The sequence below is a fragment of the Danio rerio genome, chromosome 23 (assembly GCF_052040795.2).
Source record: "Danio rerio strain M-AB ecotype USA chromosome 23, GRCz13ab, whole genome shotgun sequence".
NCBI classification, from domain to species: Eukaryota; Metazoa; Chordata; class Actinopteri; order Cypriniformes; family Danionidae; genus Danio; species Danio rerio.
In genome coordinates, this window is record NC_141043.1 from 3,888,847 (window position 1) to 3,911,937 (window position 23,091).

A 23,091-nucleotide genomic window follows, 5' to 3' on the forward strand; every position below is an offset into this window, starting at 1 on the left:
TTTACAGCTTAAATTATTATTCTGCTTGAAAGGAGAAATAAAGTAGAGAATCAATTGCCGATTTTGGTCCACAGCGGCGCATGACGAATCATTCTGCTTCATATTTAGTGTGTGCATAAAGCGATAAGGATTAGGGAGTTTGCTTGCTGGAGGCTCTCCCAAAGCCATCTCATATCTTACCCTCTTTATGTGGCACATTCCTGTAAAAACAGCTCGTAATCTCACCATCTCACCTCAGACGCCAATTCAGGGATTTGTAATGTTCTGAAAGTCTTTTATTAAGCCAAGGCTCTATGCTGTCTTTAGTGCTAACACTAACAAGTGTTTCGATATTTTAACTCGAGTTTAGCTATTTATTTCTGTAGTTGCTGTGGAATCTGAGCCTGGTTGCTCTCAAGTTTTTTAATTCTTCACTTTCGCCAATTCGTGTAGTTTTTCCCTCGCCGCTGTCGCTACTGGCTTGCATGGTTGGTGCATCGATGGATTTGCTCTTCAGTGTTTGGACTCTCAGCAGTGAGTATTAGGGTGCTTTCACTCTTGGTTAATTTGCCTGGATCGTACCCAAGTTTGATTGTCTCCCCTTGCCACCTCCTCGGTTGGTTTGTGTTCACACTGTCTTTTTTCCTTCTGAACCCTGGTACGCTTGCGTCATCGAGCTGCTGTTTAGTTTATGGCCGTTGCTAGGTGACGGCCGACGCAAGCAAGCGCCGAAATGGAAAGACTTCCGCATATCGCGGTCATTCTGCTTTTACTAAAAGCTTTTGGACGTACAGAAAGCAACTTGCGTCCATCTGCTGCAGAAATATTATGCACATTCAGAACATCACAAAGCGTCTGCAGAAGCAGTTTTTGGAGGAGACAAGCAAGCAGACATCACTGTGTTTGCCCTGGCTCAGTCCCGCGCGTGTCACCAAGGTACGAAACAAAACACGAACGAACATTATGAAAACGATAGTTTGTTGTACAGTTGGCAGTTCATTATAGTTCACTTCCGTTATTTGGTACGATTGCATTCACATCTGAAGTGAACCGTACCAGAGTTCGCATGAATCGTACCCCAGACCACCTCTTTTAGGCGGACTCGGGTAGGGTTCACAGGTTCACACCCGGGTTCAGAAGACGCATTCACACTAGCTAAATGTACCGTACTATGATGTCAAACGAACTCGAGTGCAGACCAAAAGTGCTAGTGTGAAAGCACCCTTAAACCACACTGAACTGAGGGTGCTTTCACACCTGCCGTTCGGTTGAATCGCACTAGAGTTCGTTTTCCCTCTTGGTGCGGTTCGTTTGGGCAGGTGTGAATGCAGCAATCGTACTCGAGTGCGCACCAAAAGCAGACCAAAAAATCATACCGAGACCACATCTTCAAGCAGGTCTTGGTCTGCTTTTGGTGCGCACTCAAGTACGATGGCTGCATTCACACCTGCTTAAACGAACCGTACCAAGAGGGAAAACTCTAGTGCGATTCAACCAAACTAACTATACAAATATATACTAACTATACAAATGTTGGCGACTCGGGGGTTTCACAGGCCATACCAAAATGCTGTGGGGGTTACATGACAAAACAGGAGTGTTGGCAGGTATGATTTAGACCTGTGTAGTTTAATCTGGAATGTGTCCCAATTCCAGGTTTGAGCGATCAGATTGTTATCCAGCATTAAGTGACAGGTGCTAACAGTCTCTAAAAGCTGCCTGTGTATCATCTCCTTTACTCTGATATTTTGTACTTCTGAGCTTCCCCATTCCTCATGTCCACAACTACTCATTTTCTCCAAACACAGTGTTTACTCCTTTCAGTTCCAGATCCTCAAAATAATTAATAACACTTAAAAACACTTTCAGCTAATGCAATTTGTAACTTAAGGCTGCATTCACAGAAATTAAGCATGTACATGCATGTATATTTTCCTCACAGAAATGCATTTCTCCTTATCTTAAATAAATAAATAAATTATTTAATTAAATAAAATAAATTGGAATGTGGCTTTGCCTTTCTCTTCCTTAATGTATTCAATAAACCTCTCAAACATGCCACCTCATGTTAGTAATTTCATATCACGGTTTAATTTCATGGTCTCCACTTTTAAGTTTAGCAGATAATGCCTGGAGAGAATGAGTCATCGTTGCTTTGAAGTATGGCTTCTTAGCTCACAAGAGCAGGTATTTTTAACAAATGAAAAAACTGAAACAAATTATCAAAATAGTCGCCATATTTGAAAACATGCACTTCTCTAGCTCATCAGCAGATGTAGCTGTTGCACTACCATGATCCATTCAATTGCTGATTCAAGGATAGAGGTTAGCATCTGTTAGCATTCATTTAGCCTAATAACAGCAGCTTTTGTGGAGAACCCTATGATTTTTTCATTTTCTATTTTGCTGTCCCACAAAACAGAGGTGGATTTTTTATTTTTTTTGTTCTTTGCAAGCATACGAGTAGCCAAATATCCAAGTAAAGCTTTTTATCTTTTACAATTAATGTCATTAAGCCATCCAGACACTACACTGCTAACAAAATAAAAGTCATACACCTACATATCCATTCACAACTAGTGTGATGCTGCCCTGAATTAATGTGCTAAAATAGATGTTAGGCCTTCTATACTTTTACTGTTGTCAAATAGTAGAGCATGCATGTAGACTTAAAGTGACCTCCACAATTATTGACACCCCATGTGTTCTTGGGCTTCTAAAAATATATATCTCAAACAACATAGAACCAAAATGCAAAATAAAAAATGCAAAGAGAAACCTAATCTCTCTAGATCAGTGATGCCCAAACTAGGGCCCACCTGCTAAAGTTGGTCCATGGCATCCTTTAATTTGGCCCGCCATCCCATCTGAGAAAAGAGGGAGAATGGCGGGAGGATTTCAAGATTGTCAATTTAAATTTAATTTAACCCTTTATTTGTTTTATTGTTAAAATAAACAATGTAGCATCGTGTAACATCACCTCTCGCTGATGGTGATGTTACACAAGAACACAAGGATCCAAGATCACTGGAGAACTTATATAAACAAACAGCCAAAGTACTACAACTATTAAGCAGGTGTGAGTTGAAGCTAATTGAAGCTAAACTGCAAAGCTATGGCCGTCCAGGAAATGAGTTTGAGACCATTGCTCTAGATCAGGGGTCCCAAACTTTTTCTTATGAAGGGCCAAAATCCAAGCTTGATTGAGAGCTGTGAACTGAAGGTAAATATAGCAAACTGTATTACATTGAAGTTGGGTAATTTCCTAATTTATTTCATAATAGTAAAAAAATAAAAAGAAAAGATCACTTCAACAGGTATTTACTAATGCTTTCTAATTTCTTAAAAATGTATATTATTTTAACGAACTTTGCCTTGATTTGCACGCTGATGTCTTCTACTTTATTCCCTTTTCATTAAGTGACACTATGCACATTTTTAAATGTTCTGTTTCATTTACAACATTTAATCGAAACATTTAATTTTGGTTTGTTTTTGTAGCTCAACATTAAAACAAACAAACAAAAGGTTACATTAAAATAGAAATGAGAAACTCTCATTTTCCCTCTGGCGGGCCAAATCAAAGGATACAAAGGTCCAACTTTGGCCCGCAGGCCCTAGTTTGGGCATCTTGCTCTAAGCTTAAAAAAATGATGCCTGCAAAACTGTTGCAAACTATTTATTTGTGTTGAATTTAAACAAAGAAATAAAATTTAATAACGTGCAACTTGTTTGTTTAAATTCAGCTCAAATAAATAGTTTTCAACCACTTATTGTAAAAAATATTAGTAAATCCAAGGAATCATCTTAGAATATTTTTTTCAGTGTAGATCAATGGTCTGAAACTCCAGCCTGATCTCACGAGAAAACGTAAGTATTTTATATGTTGGCAGTTTAGTGGCTAATTCTAGTTCAGTCGTACGAAATTGTCTGATTTTAAAAAAGAGGCGTGGCAACTAACCCCACCCCTAAACCCAGCCGTCATTAGGGGATGATCAATGTACGAATTAGACTACGAATTCATACAAATTAGCCACTAAATGAAAAAGTTACGAATTGCCGTGAGATTGTGTTGGAAACTCCGGAAAACTAATCCAGAAAAGACACTGAGAATAAGTTACAGATATTTACTTTGAGTTTGTGAAAATAAAAGCCACGATTCTCTCAAATGCTGAATCTGACTCCTTTTTTATCTTTATCTAAATAAACCTCTTAGGTGTGTCACAAAGCTCATGTTTGTAAATATGCTTGTTTGCTAATGCAACTATTTGTTCATACACTCAGAATCAAGTTTGCTTTGTTTTATCGTCTTATTATTTTCATGATTTGTTGGGGGTTTCATGTATTTGCAACAGCAGATTTATTAATAATATAGGAATTAAAAGTGTTGATGTTTTGGCTTGTGTCTCACCCCAAAGCTGCTTTAACAAAGTATTATTATTATTTTTTTGAACCAGACAAAATTAAAATTAAATCAAAAATAAAACTGGAGAGGGAAGTACCATGTTGTGGGATAGTTTGCCTTATCAGCAGTGCTAAGAAAAGGCTTACTGTAAAAGCCAAACATTCACACACTCATCTGGACAGCCAGTGTAACACTTCACTGTGAATCTGGTAAGCTCCTTTAATTTGATAGTCAATAAAATATAGTTTTAATTGAATTCAAATACTGTAGTCTGTTACAATTTTTTTTATGTACACATATGGTAATTACAATACCATTTGAATGATTACATGAATTTGTACCTAAACGTAACTCTAGCAATTAAATTAATACATAGTTTACAATCAATACAGAGTTAACTGAATAGAAACACTTCAACAAATTTACAAATACAAATTTATAATGTATTGTACCGAGGGGTATTGTAGACTGGGTGCGTTCACACCTGTGAATCAATTCATTTGTTCTGAAACAGGGATTAAAATTGTTACGTTGTTGCTCTTCGTACAATTTAGTATGATTTGCTCATCCCCCAATGACGGTTGGGGTTAAGGGTGGAGTTGGGTGCCACGCCTCCTTTTTAAAATCGTGCATTTTCGTACAACTGAACTTGTACGAATTAGTCACTAAACTGACAAAACGTAAAATGCTTACGTTTCCTCGTGAGATCAGGCTGGTAAACTCTTCTCACATTGGTCAGAGTTTCACTGTTTATTTTGCAGAGTCCCGCTCAGCTGTCAGGGGGTGGTGGTGGTTTTGTGGTGTTTTACAGGGTGCACATTGCATGTTTGAAGAGCAGCGAAGAGGGATGCGGTGGGGAGGGGTGTGAAGGGTGCGCAACGTATTTGAGAACCGAGAGGAAGATGCGTGATTTTCGCGAGATTACCACTCGTTTGCGAGCATCCGGGAGTCTCTGTGCATTTGCGGGAGACTGACAGAACTTCAGAAGACTTGGGATGTCTGGAATTTGCCTCCCACCCTACTCATAATACTCTCTTCATATAGCCGTATGCCTATTACATATCCATAAAACACTGTAATATAGCCAGGCTTGGATCATATATGCTTTCTCACCACAATCGATCCGCTCTCGGACTGATTGATTTGGCGCAGATCCGAGCCCGATTGCTGGATTCACATATGCCAAATGAACCGCGCTAACTGGGCAAACAAGACTGGTTCCGAAACAAAAGTCCAGGTGTGAAAGCACCCTCAAACCTGGTTTTTCTGTATTAAAATGTTAATCATACTTAATTACAATATTATTTCAGGTAATTTATAATTAATTAAAAAAATTTACTTAATAATGAAGAGTGTCAGACTATTGTGGAACATTTCAAAATGCTTATCTTCAATTAAATTAATAGCCTACATGTTTTATTTGTTGCATGTTTCACGTTTGCTTTGTGATTGTGGGCATTAATTAAGATACATGTTTTGTCATTTGATCATAAGTGGTCAGTGATACATAGTGGTAGGTTTAAAATGTAATTATTTATGTCACATAAAACAGATGCAGTATGTGAGAAAAGATTTTCTATTTGTTATTTCTCAACTGTGTCAGATTATTACACAATTATTATATGGTGGCAGCTAATGTTCCCCATTCTTCTACTTAAGTGTGAAATCAGCATTTTAGTCAGTGTTGAAAGGGTTGTGGTTTTCCTGCACAGTTTGACTTCATTCTTCCTAATTTTCTGAATGTTAAGGTTTGTGTTAGATGAGCCCATTATACACTGCTGATGTGCATTTACGTTACTTGTGTGATAATGATTTATACAGCAGTTTGACAGTACAAGTACAATGGACAATAAAAAAAAAAAAATTAACACATGGTTGTCTTTAAAACCTTTTTGAAGGGGGAACTACATCCTGCCATTAACCCACATGAACACAGGGAGAACATGCAAACTCCACACAGAAATGTCAGCTGACCGAGCCGGGGCTCGAACCAGTGACCTTCTTGCTGTTAGGTGATTGTGCTAACCACTTTGCCACTGTGCTGCCTGTTGCAAATTTAAAAATAAAAAAAAAATTAAAAAAATCACATGTACAGAAGCATTCCCAATATATTGCCCAATACATTGTTGATGCACTTTTGGCAGCGATTAGTGAATATGATGCCACAAGCTTGGCACATCTGTCAATGAGAATTTTGGCCCATTTCCCTTTGCAATATCTCTCAAGCTCAGGTTGGATGGTAAGCAACAGTGCACAGCCATTTTCAGATCTCTCCAGAGATGTTCAATAGGATTTAGGTCTGGGCTCTGGCTGGGCCACTCAAGGACATTCACTAAGTTGTTGTGAAGCCACTCTATTGATATTTTGGCGGTGTGCTTTGGGTCATTGCTGGAAGATGAACCGTCGCCCCAGTTTGAGGTCAAGAGCGCTCTGAAGCAGGTTTTCATTCAGGATGTCTCTGTACATTGCTGCATTCCTCTTTCCCTCTATCCTGACTACTCTTCCAGTTCCTGCTGCTGAAAAACATCCCCACAGCATGATGCTGCCACCACCATGCTTCACTGTAGGGATGCTATTAGCTTGGTGATGAGCGCTGCCTGGTTTTCCCCAAACATAATGCCTGGCATTCACTCCAAAGAGTTCAATTTTAGTCTCAGACCAGAGAGTTTAGTTTCTGATGGTCTGAGAGTCCAACAGATGCCTCTTGGCAGATTCCAGGTGGGGAGTGACTTACATCTGGCCACTCCACCATACAGGCCTGATTGGTGGATTGCTGCACAGATGGTTGTCCTTCTTAAGCTTCTCCTCTCTCCACAGAAGAATGCTTGAGCTCAGACAGAGTGACCATCGGGTTATTGATCACCTCCCTGACTAAGACTCTTCTCCCCGGATCACTCAGCTTAGATGGCCGGCCAGCTCTAGGAAGAGTCCTGGTGGGTACAAACATCTTCTTCTTAAGGGTGATGGAGATCACTGTGCTCATTGGAACTTTCAGAGCAGCAGAATTTTTTCTGTAACCTTCGCCAGCCTTGTGGCTCGAGACAATCCTGTCTCGGAGGTCTACAGACAATTCCTTTGTCTTCATGCTTGGTTTGTGCTTTGACATGCACTGTCAACCCTGGGACCTTATATAGACAGGTGAATGCCTTTTCAGATCATGTCCAATCAACTGAATTGACCACAGGTGAACTCCAAAGAAGCTGCTGAAACATCTCAAGGAGTATCAGAGGAAACAGAATTTACCTGAGCTCAGTTTAGAGCTGTGAATACTGATGTACATGTGATTTTTCAGCGTTTTTATTTTTAATAAACTTGCAACATAAAAAATATATATGTATTTGTTCTCATTGTCATTATGGGGTATTGTGTGTAGAATGTTGAGGAAATAAATGAATTTAATCCATTTTGGTATAAGGCTATAACATAAAAAATGTGGTAAAAATGAAGCGCTTTCAATACTTTCCGGATGCACAGCATACATATCAGTCACCAAGTGCACACATAAGAATGCCTGCATTTTCAAATAATATATGACTTGTTATTATATTTCTGTTTATGTCTTTCAGGAGGTCCATACGTAGAAGCAGACCATGAACAACAACGACATCCTCACCATTTCCCCAACTTCATGGTCTAGGCCTACATATGAGCATGATTACCCCGCAGATGAAACACACCCTTTGTATAAAATCAGACACTCCATCTTCTGCATCACGGCTGTGTGTGTGGGGCTGCCGTGTCTGATTTGGGCTTTTTATTCTGTGCACCTTCAGAGAAAAGCAAGTGGTCGGATCTCAGCCTTCATCATCCTCCTCCTCCTAAATCACCTGCTGCAACTGCTCCTGTATTCATGCATAGTGTCACACCAACTTTCTTCAGGTTTTTATCATTCTCCTGGCATAATCCTATTACTGATTGTTCTTCTGAAGATCGCTGGCCTTCACCTGCAGGCGCTTGTGGCTCTGGAGGCCGCTCTGACTCTGAAATATCCCATGATTTCTGCTCGCCTGTGCTCACGCCGCTGTTATATCATCGTCATAGTTTTTATTCCTGTAATGTATGTATTGGGGTTCATTTTTGGTGGTCCAGATGCTGCTCTTGTGTGTTTGGGTTTCACTTTTCTGCTACCTGCATGTTTATTGGTTGCCACAGGTATAATCATCTACATGCCCACGACTACCAGCACACCTGTCACTGATTCTAGACCAGGTGCAATGATGTTTACTGTATCTTTGGTTACATTAATTGTGCTCTATTTACCAAGTGTGATCCTCAGCACTTTGCTGATTTTAAATTTTCACATATCAGAGTCTTGGTTGGTAATGACGTTCTGTCTGTTGAGTTTGACAGTGATTTCCGAGCCTCTGCTGTGTGTGTTGGTCTGCAGACAGAATCTCAGTGCTCAGACAAAAAAGACACGCATAGAGCTCAACTCTGAGCAGACCTCAGTCTGAACTCAACATCTGGCAGGATCATTTCTCTACTTTTATTTTGATTTTATTTGTTTATTTGGCAGGAACAGTGTACATTAATTAGCATTTCTGCTAACCCTGCTAAAAAATCCAGCCTAAACCAGCCTAGACTGGATTTAGCTGGTCGACCAGGCTGGTTTTAGAGGGGTTTTGGCCACTTCCAGACTGGTTTCCAGCCATTTCCAGCCTGGTCTTAGCTGGTCACGCTGGGAGATGACCAGCTAAAACCAGCTTGACCTGCCTAGCCAAGCTGGGAGTCCAGCCAAAACCAGCTATATCCAGCTTAAACCAAGCTGGTTTTAGCTGGATTTGGCTGGTCATTTTCCAGCCTGACCAGCTAAGACCAGGCTGGAAATAGCTGGAAACCAGCCTGGAAATGGCCAAAAACCCTCCAAAACCAGCCTGGTCGACCAGCTAAAACCAGCCAACCAGCCCAGGCTGGTTTAAGCTGGATTTTTCAGCAGGGAATGTACCAGAATTAGCCCGAAGGCTATTTTTCATCTGTTGTCCCTTAACAACCTAGAAAAAACAATACAAAAATTATACAATCTATCAAACATATTTAAAAAGTACTAAAATAGACATGGTCATATAGATGTTAAAAGAGAATATTTACGAATTAAGCTAAAACACCAACATTTTGTAATAGAGATAAAATTAGTTGACACACATTTAAACAACAGATCATCAAGATGGTGGGCACAATTGGAAACATGCTAGTTTCAATTCAATCAGAATGATGACACGTCTGATTCTCTATAAACCAGGTTTTTAAATGTTTTTTGAATATATTAAATGAGGTTATATCTCTGATGCTGCCAGGGACAGAATTCCACTCCTGTGCAGCTGTAACTGAAAAGGCACCCTGACCAAAGGTACTTTTCCAGAGTGGGACAATACAGTCTCCTCGGGCTGCCCCTCGTGTTGCTCTGTGTGTGGTGTACTGTATGACAGACCTTGAATGATTTTATACAACAGGCAAATATTTGAGTACTAATTATTGCAATGCAGTTTGCACAAAAATCTGAACTTTGGCAAAAGATTTGCACAGCATTAACAAATCAAGAGCTTGCTCTTATATCGGCCGTCATCCAGTCAGGAGTTTGCTTTAAAACCATGTCCTAACTTTAAGCAAGGTGAAAAGATTCCAGCGACAAGCGATTTGTCTGTCCGCACCAAACGTGACACGACAGAAACATTTCAATACCAGCCATTCATTTAAATATCAGCCACAGCACTGCCGATGAAAAGGCAGGTTATAATCTTATAATGTTAAAACGTACATAGGCTAGTAGTCACAGCAATGACCTTTGTTTTCAATGCTGTCTGCTAATTTTTATTTTACTTTGAAGATCTGAGGTGATCACCTGCTGCTGCTTTCAGTATGGCTATAAATGGAATGGTAAATGCTATTTAAACTCACATTGGTCGCATTTACCACTGAGTAAAGCACATTATCTGTACCTGAGGTGATAATTGCTGTTGTAGTATGCTTTTTTCTGTATATTGACAAATAAAAGAAACTAAAATAGATATTTTGTGTGTTTGCTAAATTTTTTAAAGACTTTGGGCTCTATCATACACCTGGCGCAGTGTGGCACATGGCATGGCGCAATAGTCTTTTGGTAGTTTCAAGCTTGGCGCAAGAGTCGTTTTGAGGCGTTTAAATAGCAAATGCATTAGCGCTCATTTGTGCGCCCATAGGCGTTCTGGTCTAAAAAGGAAGGCGTTCTGAGGCGGACCGCTGGCGCGTTGCTATTTTGAGAAACTATAATAGATTTTTCATTAGACCAAAACAAACCCGGTCTAAACTCCGGCGCAGAGTTGCGCCTCGCTTACACACTGCTTAATACACACAAGAGAGCAATAGGCAAATATCTTTACATATGAAAAAATTTAAATATTAAGGATATTTATAGGATATAATAAGGATATGTATAGGATATAAATATAAAGGATTAAAATATTACAAAACATATTATTTTCTAACCTACATAAATATGAAAAATCACTGCTTTTATGTCTTCTTCATCTCGGGAGGCTTTTTCAGTTCATTCATAACAATTTGCTTTTGTATAATGTTATTATTATTAGCAGTATTATTTATTATATCCATATTTATATTTGTTTTATTAAAAACAAGGTTAGATTTGTCCACCTGTCAGTTTTTAGACCATATGGAGCACAGCATGTGTTTTAGGATATAACTCAGGTTTTTGAGCACACTTCGTTATTATTATTCATTTATTCATTTGCTGGAAATTAGAACTGAATTTAGAAATAGTTTTGAAACGAATATTTGCGCTTAACAAACAAAATTATTTATTTATAGACTAATTGATGTCTGTGCGTAAAGGTTTCCCTATCCAAGAGCGAAAGTGAGAGTGATCCATTATCTCTCATTCTCACGCAGTAGAAAAGGTAAAAAACTGTGAACTGTTTGCTTGTGAAATGCTCGTTTTTTCCACTTAGACTTACTTTGCGTCCTGTAAATAGCGAATGCGCTTATGGCGTGACGCAGCTGGCTCTTAAAGGGAATGGGAGATGAGACTCTGATTGGTTTATTCTCAAAACACACATATAACTCATTAAGAAAATAAACTCAACCCTTTTAGATCATGCGCCGCGGCGCAAGGCAGATTTCCCGTCCTTAAATTAGCAAAAACGCGTCCTGACACGCCCTGAAAGCGTTTGCGCCCTGCGTTTTGCGCTCTGCGCATGAACCGTCAAAATAGAGCCTTTTTTTTAAAGTTTATTAAATTTCCAGTTTCATCTAGAGTGTACGGAACCCCGGAAGGGACGTAGTGGAGGAGACAAAAATTGGCTGGGTGAAAAAAAAAAAATGGGTGAAAGAAAAGAATGAGTTAAAGAAAAAAATTTATACATTTCTAAGTTTTAGCTTTCTCTCGCAAAGTTTTGCGTTCCCTCGCAAAGATGTTATGCGTTCTCTTGCAAAACTGTTTCTCCACAAACACTTCCTGTTCACTCACGTAAGCCCTCCCGTTTTTGCAGAAATTCTCCCATATTTTATCATTCTAACGCACTTTCTTTACATTACTGTGCGTCGATCGTCGCCTTTCATATGCAACCTCTGAAGCAGTGAATGCATGTATAAGCGATGACTGACAGACGGGCTCCATACAATAAACTGATCCCAGATCAGCGTCTGTACGCGCCATTTGAAGTGACACCTCTGTTATCAAACAAGTGAGCAGCAAATGAATCTCATGTTTTGTTTAGTTTGATAACAGAGGTGTCTCTGTAAGAATGCACAGACCAATAATAAAAGCGTCTCATTACCTTAGAAACTGTTTGTGCTCATTTAAGAGAAGATTAGCTGTTTAGAATAAAACATGCAGGACGGAGATGTTTACATATTATTCAGTGTATTTGTCTGTTTAAACATACACCCGCTCCTATGTGCTCCTCTAAATGGCGTGTGCAGACGCTGATCTGGGATCAGTTCATTGTACGGAGCGCGTTTGTCAGTCAGCGTTTATACATGCATTCACTGCTTCAGAGGTTGCATATGAAAGGCGACGATCGACGCACAGTATTAATGTAAAGAAAGTGGGATAGAATGGTAAAATACGGCAGAATTTCCGCAAAAACGGGAGGGTTTACGTGAGTGAAGTGAACAGGAAGTGTTTGTGGAGAAACAGTTTTGCGAGAAAACGCAAATCATCTTTGCGAGAGAGCGCAAAAACTTAGAAATATATATTTTCTTTCCATCCATTTTTTTTTCTTCACCCAGCCAATTTTTTTCTCCTCCACTACATCCCTTCTGGGGTTCAGTAAGAATGCATCCCTCACCACCTCCTGATTTGGCAGGTTTGCCAAAAAGTTACATTAAGCAGGATAGATTACACATTTCAGCTTTACCTTTCAGGGCCAAAAATTTTGAGAACATGCCTAAAGCCACTGTCAGGTTTATGTAACATAAAAACAAATAGTAAAGTACAGTTCCTGAGAAACACCACTCAACTACAGTAGTTTGAGTAATTTCCAGTTTCATCTGGAACGCATCCCACACCACCTCATGAAGTGCTTTGAGCGATCGTGACTTGATTGAGAAATGATTTGGCAGGTTTATCAAAAATTTAGGTATATTATGCAAATTCTGGATAGATTACACACTTCCACTTTACCTATCAAGGCCAAAGAATTTGAGAACATGCCTAAACCAGACACTTACAGTCAGGTTTATGTAACATTTAAAAAAATAGTACAGTACAAATCCTGAGAAAAACTACTCAATTACAGTAATTTGACTATTTGTAATTTCTTACTTCACACCACTGCAGTGGTGGAAAGAGTACTGAAAAATCATACTCAAGTAAAAGTACCATTACTTGCCTAAAAATGGAGTGCAAGTAGAGTAAAAGTAACTGTTGTAAATATTACTCAAAGTAAAAAGTAGCCCTTTTAAAAGTACTCGTGAGTAGTGAGTACTATGCTGTGAAAAGCTGATGCCTTTACATGTTATTTGTTTATCCTTTTCATCATCCTGTTTCTTAGCATTTAACTGTAAATTGATTTTAATTAATGAATAAGTTAACACATTGCTTAATATAAGAATGTTCAGTGCATTTGCCAGTCTCTTTATACCTATTTTCAGGAGCCAGCAAACTAGGTCAGAGGTCATGGAGATCTTGAGTGGAACTGAGGACTGGAATCAACTGTTTCTATTGTTATTTCGAGGAGTTAATACTGTCTAAATTGTCTAAAGTGATTTTGCTATAGTTTTACGGTTAAATCTTTTAAAGTGATTCTACTTTTTATTCAAGATAGACTTTGTGTAGTAAGAATATAACTGCCTGAATGTAGATTATACCAGTTTTTGACCAGTTTTGATAAAGACGGCTGACGGTACACTCAGCCTTGGATAAGAAACAGATTATACTTAAAGTGTGTGTGTTCTATTTGATTGTTGATCCGTTTCACAGGTCTGGAGTCAGCTCTAATCAGTCTAAAGGGTGTCTGACGTTTATGTTTAGATATTGTTCAGAATTGTACGCACGAACCTCATGTGGAAATGTTCCTAGTCTATCTGTGTTTTAACCAATCAGGTTAGAACACCTTTATGTATGACGCAGTTAATGACGTTATGTGAGAGTATAATTGTTATTGATTGGTGATTGTAAGCAGAGTGGCCTAGGAACTCATTGTGAGTGTTGAAGCTGGCTTCTGCGAATGAAACTGCAAACTATCTTCAGTAAACTTAATTTATTTTTTTAAAATCTCTGACTCCGGCTCTTCTTTATCAACCAGACTGGTCATTCTTTGGGTTAAACTGTAAACTATCCCTACATGTGGATGTGTGTAAACGTAAAATTCTGTAGTGCATGTAGTTATCACCCAGCAGGCACACAACGTCATGGGACGTTAATATTAGGTTAGATTTAGGTTGTGACCAAAATTTTATGTCTAGCCAGCGTCTAAGGATAGTGTTATTTTGATGTCTAATAACAACGTTAAATGACGTACATTTTTGGTCGATTTTAGGTTGTGTTAGTAAGTGACCAAAATCCAACGTCGAGCCAACATCTTGAACCAATGGTATATTGACGTCAAATTCTGATATTTATTCATCAGGTATGGCAAACAAAATCCAACATCTGATAGACGTCATAGTGGTAACGTCCACACAACTTCAAGCTGAAACATCATTAGACGTTGATATTTGGTTGGTTTTCGGTTGGATATTGACGTTGGTCTGAGTTCTGACGTCAACCTGATTTTCATTTAAATTTAATTCATCTTTATTTGTATAGCCCTTTTACAATGTAAATTGTGTCAAAGCAGCTTTACATAGAAGATCATAGTAAATACCAAACAAAATGCAACATCCCCACGACATTGGGGTACAACGTCAATCTGACGTCATGTTGATGTCTTGTGGTTGCTGGGTGTTTAAGGCCATTTCCCCATACAGTAAACATTCCTCAACTTCTCATCAGCGACATGCATCTAAACAGTCTCTGGGTCAATGCGTGTAAAGATTTTGGACATCTTCTTGGACACTTTCAATGCTTCCAAACAGTTTGCTTGATTTATAAATCGCCCATGTCTTGAGGTAGTTCATTATGAGGCGATTTACCTTCTATGTGTGATTTGATTGGACAGGAATTGCAGGACTGATTTTTCTAATCCCCATAGACAGGAAAAAATAAAGTAGTAACTGCAGATTGTAGAAAAGTAGTGGAGTAAAAGTACAGATACAGCACTAAAATAGTACTCAAGTGAGAGTAAAACTACACATTTTTAAAACTACTCAGTAAATTACAATTCGTGAGAAAAAGTAATTAATTACATTTATTTGAATATTTGTAAGTAGTTACTTTACACCACTGCCCTTATCATAAACAGTTAGCCTATAGTTTTGTGAATTAGAATAGCCTACAACTAACAAACAAACCTTTTTTAAGAATTACAGTTATTAATAGTCCTCATAAAAAAATCAATGTAGAAAATATCCCATGAATCCAGTCAAACAAATGCAATCTAAACACTTCAATGATTTTTGCATAGACATCACTCCACACACCAAACTGAGACTTCAATTTTTAGCTATATAAACTATTAAAAAAATTATGTAAAGTAATACATTACTAGGCTATATGTAAAAAAAAAAAAACATTTAGGGCTCTAATTGACGATCCATGCGCAAAGTGCAAAGCGCAGGGCGCAAATACATTCAGGGCGTGTCAGAATCCACTTTTGCTAATATAAGGACTGAAAAATTTGCTTGGTCTAAAAGGGTTGAGCTTATTCTCTTAATGAGTTATAGGTGTGTTTTGAGAATAAACAAATCAGAGTCTCATCTCCCATTCACTTCAAGAGTCAGTTGTGTCGCGGCTTAAGCGCATTTCTTATTTATATGACGGACTTTGTAAGTGGAAAAACTGAACACTTCACTAGCAAGAAAACAGTTAAACAGAGCATCTGCAGCGCGAGAATGAGAGCTGAGCCTCCTCATTATTTATTTTCACTCTCATGGATAGGGAAACTTCTTGTACGCACAGACAATTATCAATTAGCCTATAAATAATTAATTTAGTTTAAGCGCAAAGATTTGTTTTAAAACTATTTCTGAATTCAGTTCTAATTTCCAGCAAACGAATAAATAAACAATACTAACGAAGTGTGCTCAAAAAATATAGTTATATCCTAATACACATGCTGTGCCCCATATGGTCTAAAAACCAGACAGGTGGACAAATCTAAGCTTGTTTTTTTTTTTTTTAAACACATACATATATACATATGCATAGGCTATACATATGCATATAATAAATAATACTGCTAATAATAACATTATACAAAAGCAAATTGTCACAAATAAACTGATAAAGACCCTCGAGATGAAGAAGGCAAGAAGGCAGTGGTTTTCATATTTATGTAGGCTAGAAAATTATATTTTTTGTAATATTTTAATCCATTATATATATATATATATATATATATATATATATATATATATATATATATATATATATATAATCCTTATTATATCCTAAAAAAAATTTCCGGAACGACTTTACCGGTATATTCAAAAAAGCGCTGTTCATACAGGCGAGGACATTACTGAATTTTTCCGGAAAAGAGCATTCACACATCCATCGCAAAATGCCGGTAAATTCTGACATCATTCACCACAAATGACCTCTAAGCGGCTGCGCTTGTTTTTGTAAACATCTGACTACATTACAAACTCTTCGGATGGATCAGTATTGAGTACAACTCTAATGAAAACATAGAGAAACACTTTCGCATGTCGAGATGTTCATGATATGTGTGTGTGCTGGCGCTATGGGCGCTCACGGGCACACGCAAAGCTTGAAGGTAAACAAACAACGGATTATCATAAACATTTTATCGATAATTATTTACACAGTTAGCATTAAGAAGGAACATAGAAACATTATCTGACTAACATCAAGCAGCTAAAGGTGTCTGGAAAAATATTCAAAGGCTTTTATTCTCATAAACCGCGCACACGTGAATGCGTCTGACTGTTCTGATTGGCTAAAGCAGATGTCTCACGTCAGCACGTTTTAGACGTGGACGCGCTCTTTCCGGCAATCTTCATTTTGCATTCACACAGCGCAGCATTCCGGCAAATTACCGGTAATGTTACAACTTCTCTTTCCGGAAAATAGCCAGAACGAATTTACCGGTATTTTCAAAAAGGACCTGTTCACACATACAACCGTTCCAGAAAATTCCCGGTAATTTTCCGGAAAGGTCTGTATGTGTGAAAGGGGCTATAGTCTCTCATCACCATGATCGCAGTGCGAATCTGTTTAAAGCTTCTGGAAAAACAGACTTACATTTGACCAGCCTTTCAGCAAAGCCATTATTGGTAAGATTATGTAAGGCAGGTTATAATTGTATAATGTTAAAAATTACAAAAACTAGTCAGCTAATTATTATTTTATTTTGAAGATCTGAGGTGATCACCTGCTGCTGCTTACAGCATGGCTATAAATGTCATGTAAAACGTTATTCAAACTCACATTGGTAGCATTTAACACTAAGCACATTATCTGTACCCATACGCTGTTGTTTTTCTGTAACATTGAGGAACATAGAAACTGTTTATAAAATAAATATTTTGAGTTGCGAAATTTTATTGACATTTTTTTTAAGTTTAAGACATGTCTAGTTTCGTCTGAAAAACATCACACAACACCTCCTGAAGTAATCCCTTTGACAGCAAAATAATTTAAAAAAACATGCCTAAAGCCATATACATTCACTCTCAGATTTATGTGATAGTCCATCATTAGTTGTTTAACATTGAATAAATGTGAGCAAAATAGCTTCACAGAATGTAAGGTGAGGTATATTATAAACAGACTTTCTTCCTGGTTGACTTTTTAAACCTTCTCTACATTAGTTCTTACCCATATATTAGAAACACATGTTAGTTCTTTACAAAAACCCCCACTTTTGTAATGCTCGTATTTAAAATAAAGGCATCCTCAAATAAGACTCCATCATTATGCATATGTCTGGTAGATGTGAAGGTTATAAAACATTTATACCACTGTTTTTGGATATTATCAGTCGCTTGTCATAAATAAATATGTTGTAATAGTGTAATTAAAAGGAAATGTACACGTTGCGTACAACACGCTTAAATAATCATACTTATTACCGAAAGAAATGTAGTTAATTTGTTGGTGCCCTAGGCCAAATCACTCTAGCTTTCATGCACCGCCCTTATATAACTTATAATCTGGCCACATTTTGATTCTGGTCCAAGAAACTTTTATAATGATCCTGAGAAAAGATATAATACTTACATATATTCAATAGTCAAGAGTTTACACTTAGATAATGATTGTTGTTGTTAGCAGGTTTGGCGTGCTGTCCTAGGAGAGAACCTTGAGCTCGGAGACAGATGAGCCCAAGAAAGCTGCCTGGTCAACGAGCATGTGAGGGGGTACGAGAACAGGTAGTTCCTGAGAGCTCCCACAATTCGTTTAGCCTATTCCCTGATTAACTATGACAGTTCTATAGGAATACCCCGCTAACCACACCAAGTACATACTCACAAAAAGAAACTCAGCACTAGTGCTTGTGACTGTTACCATTATTTATTTCACTTATGTATCATGTCTTTGGACTGTGTGAGGAAACCAGAAGCATCTATGGGAAACCCAAGCGAACACAGAGAGAACATGTAAACTGCGCACAGAAATGCCGACTGGCCCAGCTCAAGCAGCGACCTTCTCTTTCTGTGTGAGGTAGCAGTGCTTGCCACTGAGCCACAGTGTTGCCTGATCCTGGATTAAACTAGAAAATTCAACTCAATTCACCTTTATTTTTGTATAGCGCTTGTACAATGTAGATAACACCTAACCTATTTTTATTTAAATGCAACATTTTCTAAAAGATCAGGGGCTTTTGACAATACATCAGGGGCTTAAGCCCCCCAAACCCCCCCTTGCAACACCACTAGGACATGCCCTGCTCAGCAAGGGAATAGGGCTACGTTCACACTGTGAGGCTTAAGGCTGATTTATACTTTTGCGTCAAACGTCGGCGTATGCTACGGCATAGAGGTAAAGTTGGTTTTATATTTACACATTCAGACTTTCCCCTTAATAATATAATTTCATAAAAGTATTATTTGCAAAATCTAAATTGCGAAATCATATAAGCAGCTAATGACTATCAAAGTACAACATTGTTCACAGTCAAATAAACAGTGTTAATGTTGTTTTCAAGTCATACTTGCATGCTAATTCCACTCGAATATTCAAAGTAACATTGTAAACAATATATAGACTTCTAAATGAACGAATGTGTGAATATAAAACCAACTTTACCTCTATTGCTACGGCGCTGACGCATAGCCCTTCGCCATGGCCGTCGCTGACGTGCACCTCTCAAAAATTGTAACTACACGTCGCAACGACGCATAGCATAAGCTCTGTGATTAGTCGGCTTGATAGCGCTGACGAGTCTGGGCGGCACCAAGAGCCGCGCGAATGGCGCGAGCTGGACGCGAGCCCAATGGAGCGATTGTTTACAAGTGTGGAGTCCCGTGAAGGAGCTCCTGATGGAAAGTTTTGTTTTGTGTTTGCCTCATAGTTAAAATTGTTGCACGTCCGCCGGTTCCTGCCTCAAAAGGAGCGAGTTTGAGCCACTTGTACATCCAGGAAGTGTTCAGGAAAACAAAAGAGCAGAGAAGAAACTCGACACAGAGGAACATTTACACCTCACTGCCAACTAGCGTTTCGGGAGTGTTAATGCAGACCAACAGAGACAGCGCGCAGAAGTATAAATGCACAGCTACGCGCGTTGCATGCGCCGTGGGTCACGCCGGTCACTTGACGCAGAAGTATAAACCAGGCTTAAGTGCTCAAATCAGATTTTTTTTTTCTCAGATCTGATGTTTTTGCATGGCTGTTCACATATAAATGTGGCCAATATCAGGTTTGCAGTGTGAACACAACCGTTCACACTGCGGTCTCATTGCATCTGATCTGTGTCTGATTACATATGAAAGTGGCACAGATCTGACCTGAAAAGATCAGATTCCATGCGGTTTGGGCTGTTCACACTGTCATTACCTGAGTCACATGAGGGGGGGAAAAGTTGGATTCGTGCCACATTTGCATGCCGTGGGAACGTAGGTGTGTCAAAACAGGAAAGATCTTAACTTTCTTTGCTATACATTTTTCTGTGTGGGTGTTGGGAGGATCCATGCACTTCTTCAGTATAAAAACACCACTTACCTTGTTCTCTGTATCACTTACTAAAAAAGGTAGATCCGTTTCATCCAGCATTTCTGTAATCATTGTCAGATGTGTGAGATTTTTCCAAGCATCCTTAATTGTTCTGCTTTTCCAGTACATTTTAGGAGAACCTGTTGCACACACTTTTTGTGTAAACCTACTGAAGATGGCTGATAACACAGGTAAGTAGTAACTTATTCATTTTACAGATTCTAAAATAATGACAGCCAATGAAGAAATATTGTTTAGTCTGTACAAATATAAACTAGTTGTTTTTGTTTCTTACCAGTGGCTGTGGCCCAGTGGAGCCCTTCCTTTGTAGAGGAGCTTCTCCCTGCGGCTGAAAAGACGGCTCTTCTGTATCATCTCTCTTACCTGTGCCTGGCCAACTTCCCCACCCTGGAGAAGATCATCAGGAGTCGGGCTGTGGAAACTCAGCTTCTCTTTGGGTCCTCTGATGCAACCATATTCAAAGTACTGTTTCAGATTTTCTTTTGATTTCAGTATTTTCATTTTTGAGAGTATAGCAGAGTAACAGAAAGTGGTTTGTTTTCCGTTACGCCCCTGAAGTGTCTACACAACATGACTGATCTTGTCTCGTTTTTCTTGCAGTGCATTTTGACCAGTGAAAACCTGGTTCAGTCGCTGTTTCCCATGTTGACAACAGCTGTAGAGAAAAATAAGCCACTTTTGGCTGTCAAATACCTGGCAAAGGCACAAACCTGGATCAAAGACATCATCACAGATGTGGACAAGATTGTAGAAAAGTAAGTACATTTTTCAAAAGCAAAAAAATTACAAAAATATTTTCAAAATACTCAAAATGATTAAATTGATCCTCTACAGGCAACTGCTACTTTATCTAAATAAAAAGACTTTCTTACACAAAATTGTAATTTTATACAATAAACAACTTTTTTTTTCATTCTCTTTAGGTATGATTTACACAACAAAGATATATCATCGGCCACCAGTGATGTTGCCACTGAAAAATCAAACACAGACAAGAACATTGCAGAAAAAGACCAAGAGCTGACGGCAACTGAAAACGCTCTGAATCAGCAGAAGACGGAGCTCCAAAAAGTCAGTGCAGAAATCGATCAAATTGAGAAAAAAATAAACGAGAAAAGTCAAGAGATTCAAGACTTTGCCAAATCCATGAGCCAAACCAGCAAAGGCCTTGGCATCTTTGCTGCAATTGTGCCATTTGTTGGGCTACTCGTCAAAAGCATATATGATGCTGTACATGATCCTTCAAACACTGCAAAATTAAAGGCTCTTGAAGCTGAGCTGAATAATCTGATTGCTGATAAAACTGCTGCCAAACAAAAGCATTGGCAGCTTCAGCTCCAGATCATTGACTGGCAGATGAAGGCTGCCACAGCCAATTTTGACCGGAGTGAGTCCTTTAAGCTTACTATCTTTCATGTCTAAAGTAAACCTGTATGACAAGCTGTGTGCCAAATTCTGAAGATGATGAGGGACTTGTTCAAATGTGTTTGTATTTCCCCCTCTGCAGCTTCTATACCCGACCCCATCCATCTAAATGAGGTGCAGAGTAGCTTGACAAAAATTCAAACTATTATGATTCAGCTCAAAAACTTCTGGGAGAAAGTTGCTGAAATGCTTAAGTACCTGGAACAAAAGACCTTTGTTGGAGAAGACCTTGTCGATGACCTTGTTGATCTAAAAGATGATTTTATTAAATCGATCGATGCAGCCAAAGAGGTAAAGACTGTTAAAAACAAATCTGTAAGATATTCTGAAATGTTTCCTACTCTTATTTAAAAACCTAATAATGTGTTTCGAAATTGTGTTAATGTCACAGGCTTGGAGCTGTTTTGGTAAAGGCTGTCAGAAAGCTTCTGGCATCTTTAAGCTCCAAACTAAAGATGCCTACGCGTTCCTGGAGGTCAGTCCGTCCTCTTACTCCAAGGAGGTATGGAAACAAAAATATGGAGAAGTCAAGGCACTACTGGAGAAAATAGACCAACCACCAAGCCTGCAATCCTCAGATAAACCTGCTATTTGTCAGGGATCTGCAGAGAGCTAACATGCACAAGTTCATTCATTCACTTCTTTTCAGTTTCTTGATGCTTGTATCCTGGAGTGATTACATAAATTGTTTTTAACTGCAGCAAAGTTCTGTACGCCCCGCCCCTCTGCTTGATGCTTCAACACTCTGCATATATCATCTCCTCTGTGTGTGTGCTCTTTAGAAGCTTTCACAGCAAGGTTGCTGTTAAATGCATAAAGAAATGAATGTAAAAACATCGAGTGAATAAATTCTGGAAACATTACTATTGACTTTTGGTTTTACTTCAAGTAATTGAACATGTCTTTATTACTACCTTCAATTTATATTTCAGCGATTAAATATTTTGTCACTACACAAAAAGTAAACAAACACGTGTAAGAATACTAAATAATTAAGTATATGTCCTAATAAGCAGCCTCACTTTATTGTGAAAAAAAATGATCATGAGGCTTCAGATGTGGCTACTGAGAACGTTCGAGGTTACAGAAGTAACCCTTCGTTCCCCGAGGAGGGGAACGGAAGTGCCATAAGTGGATGAAATCCACGATGGGAGGATTCGGATCAGAAGCCGCTTGTCTGGAGAGTATTGAACGGGCCAATGAAAGAAATTAATTGGCAGCGTAAGCTTGCGCAGGTGTGCGGCATCTGCAATTATCTCAGCATATAAGCACACCTGAAGCCAGCAGACGCCATCCTTTTAAGCTGAAGAGACTTTCAAACAGCTAAGGGACAGTCATTATGGCGACGGAGTATGGCACTTCCGTTCCCCTCCTCGGGGAACGAAGGGTTACTTCTGTAACCTCGAACGTTCCCCTTCGGTTGGGGAACTTCAGTGCCATAAGTGGAGCAAATCCACGATGGGAGAAGTATGGAAAGCGCCATAATGACTGCACCTTACCAACACCCCCGATGAGGAGATAGTCAAGCAAGCATGACGCACCCACA

The 23,091-nt window shown here is 38.7% G+C and overlaps 1 protein-coding gene and 1 long non-coding RNA gene across 23 annotated transcripts; both read left to right on the forward strand.

The window, feature by feature from the left end:
• The first annotated feature begins 4,522 nt into the window (after window positions 1-4,522).
• LOC147831203 (uncharacterized) lies at window positions 4,523-10,389 on the forward strand. Of its 7 annotated transcripts, none has more exons than XR_015523098.1 (4): window positions 4,549-4,593; window positions 6,283-6,396; window positions 7,951-9,003; window positions 9,258-10,389. It is a non-coding gene; the product is annotated as an uncharacterized LOC147831203 (long non-coding RNA). The 7 variants fall into 7 exon arrangements; XR_015523097.1 differs by having other exon boundaries at window positions 7,951-8,988; window positions 9,226-10,389; XR_015523094.1 differs by lacking the exon at window positions 6,283-6,396 and having other exon boundaries at window positions 4,523-4,593.
• A 4,687-nt stretch (window positions 10,390-15,076) lies between these two features.
• LOC101885752 (uncharacterized) lies at window positions 15,077-22,408 on the forward strand. 16 transcript variants are annotated; one of them, XM_087306470.1, is made up of 8 exons: window positions 15,077-15,185; window positions 18,219-18,319; window positions 20,224-20,290; window positions 20,398-20,582; window positions 20,721-20,875; window positions 21,044-21,507; window positions 21,628-21,836; window positions 21,937-22,408. In XM_087306470.1, exons 2-8 carry the CDS (start codon window positions 18,266-18,268, stop codon window positions 22,159-22,161), a joined length of 1,359 nt encoding a protein of 452 aa, XP_087162596.1. In that variant the 5' UTR covers window positions 15,077-15,185; window positions 18,219-18,265; the 3' UTR covers window positions 22,162-22,408. The 16 variants fall into 16 exon arrangements, with proteins under 16 accessions (XP_087162596.1, XP_087162603.1, XP_087162593.1 ...); XM_087306477.1 differs by having other exon boundaries at window positions 15,113-15,185; window positions 18,219-18,307; XM_087306467.1 differs by lacking the exon at window positions 15,077-15,185 and adding an exon at window positions 15,501-15,748 and having other exon boundaries at window positions 18,222-18,319.
• Window positions 22,409-23,091: the final 683 nt, after the last annotated feature.

Excerpts from the sequence above, each read along its gene's own strand:
- LOC101885752 (XM_087306465.1), top strand. The coding sequence starts at position 19,990 with ATGCCGTGGGAACGTAGGTGTGTCAAAACAGGAAAGATCTTAACTTTC. Across the intron at positions 20,583-20,720 it reads CTGATGCAACCATATTCAAA|TGCATTTTGACCAGTGAAAA; the intron begins GTACTGTTTCAG and ends TTTTTCTTGCAG. Across the intron at positions 20,876-21,043 it reads GTGGACAAGATTGTAGAAAA|GTATGATTTACACAACAAAG; the intron begins GTAAGTACATTT and ends CATTCTCTTTAG.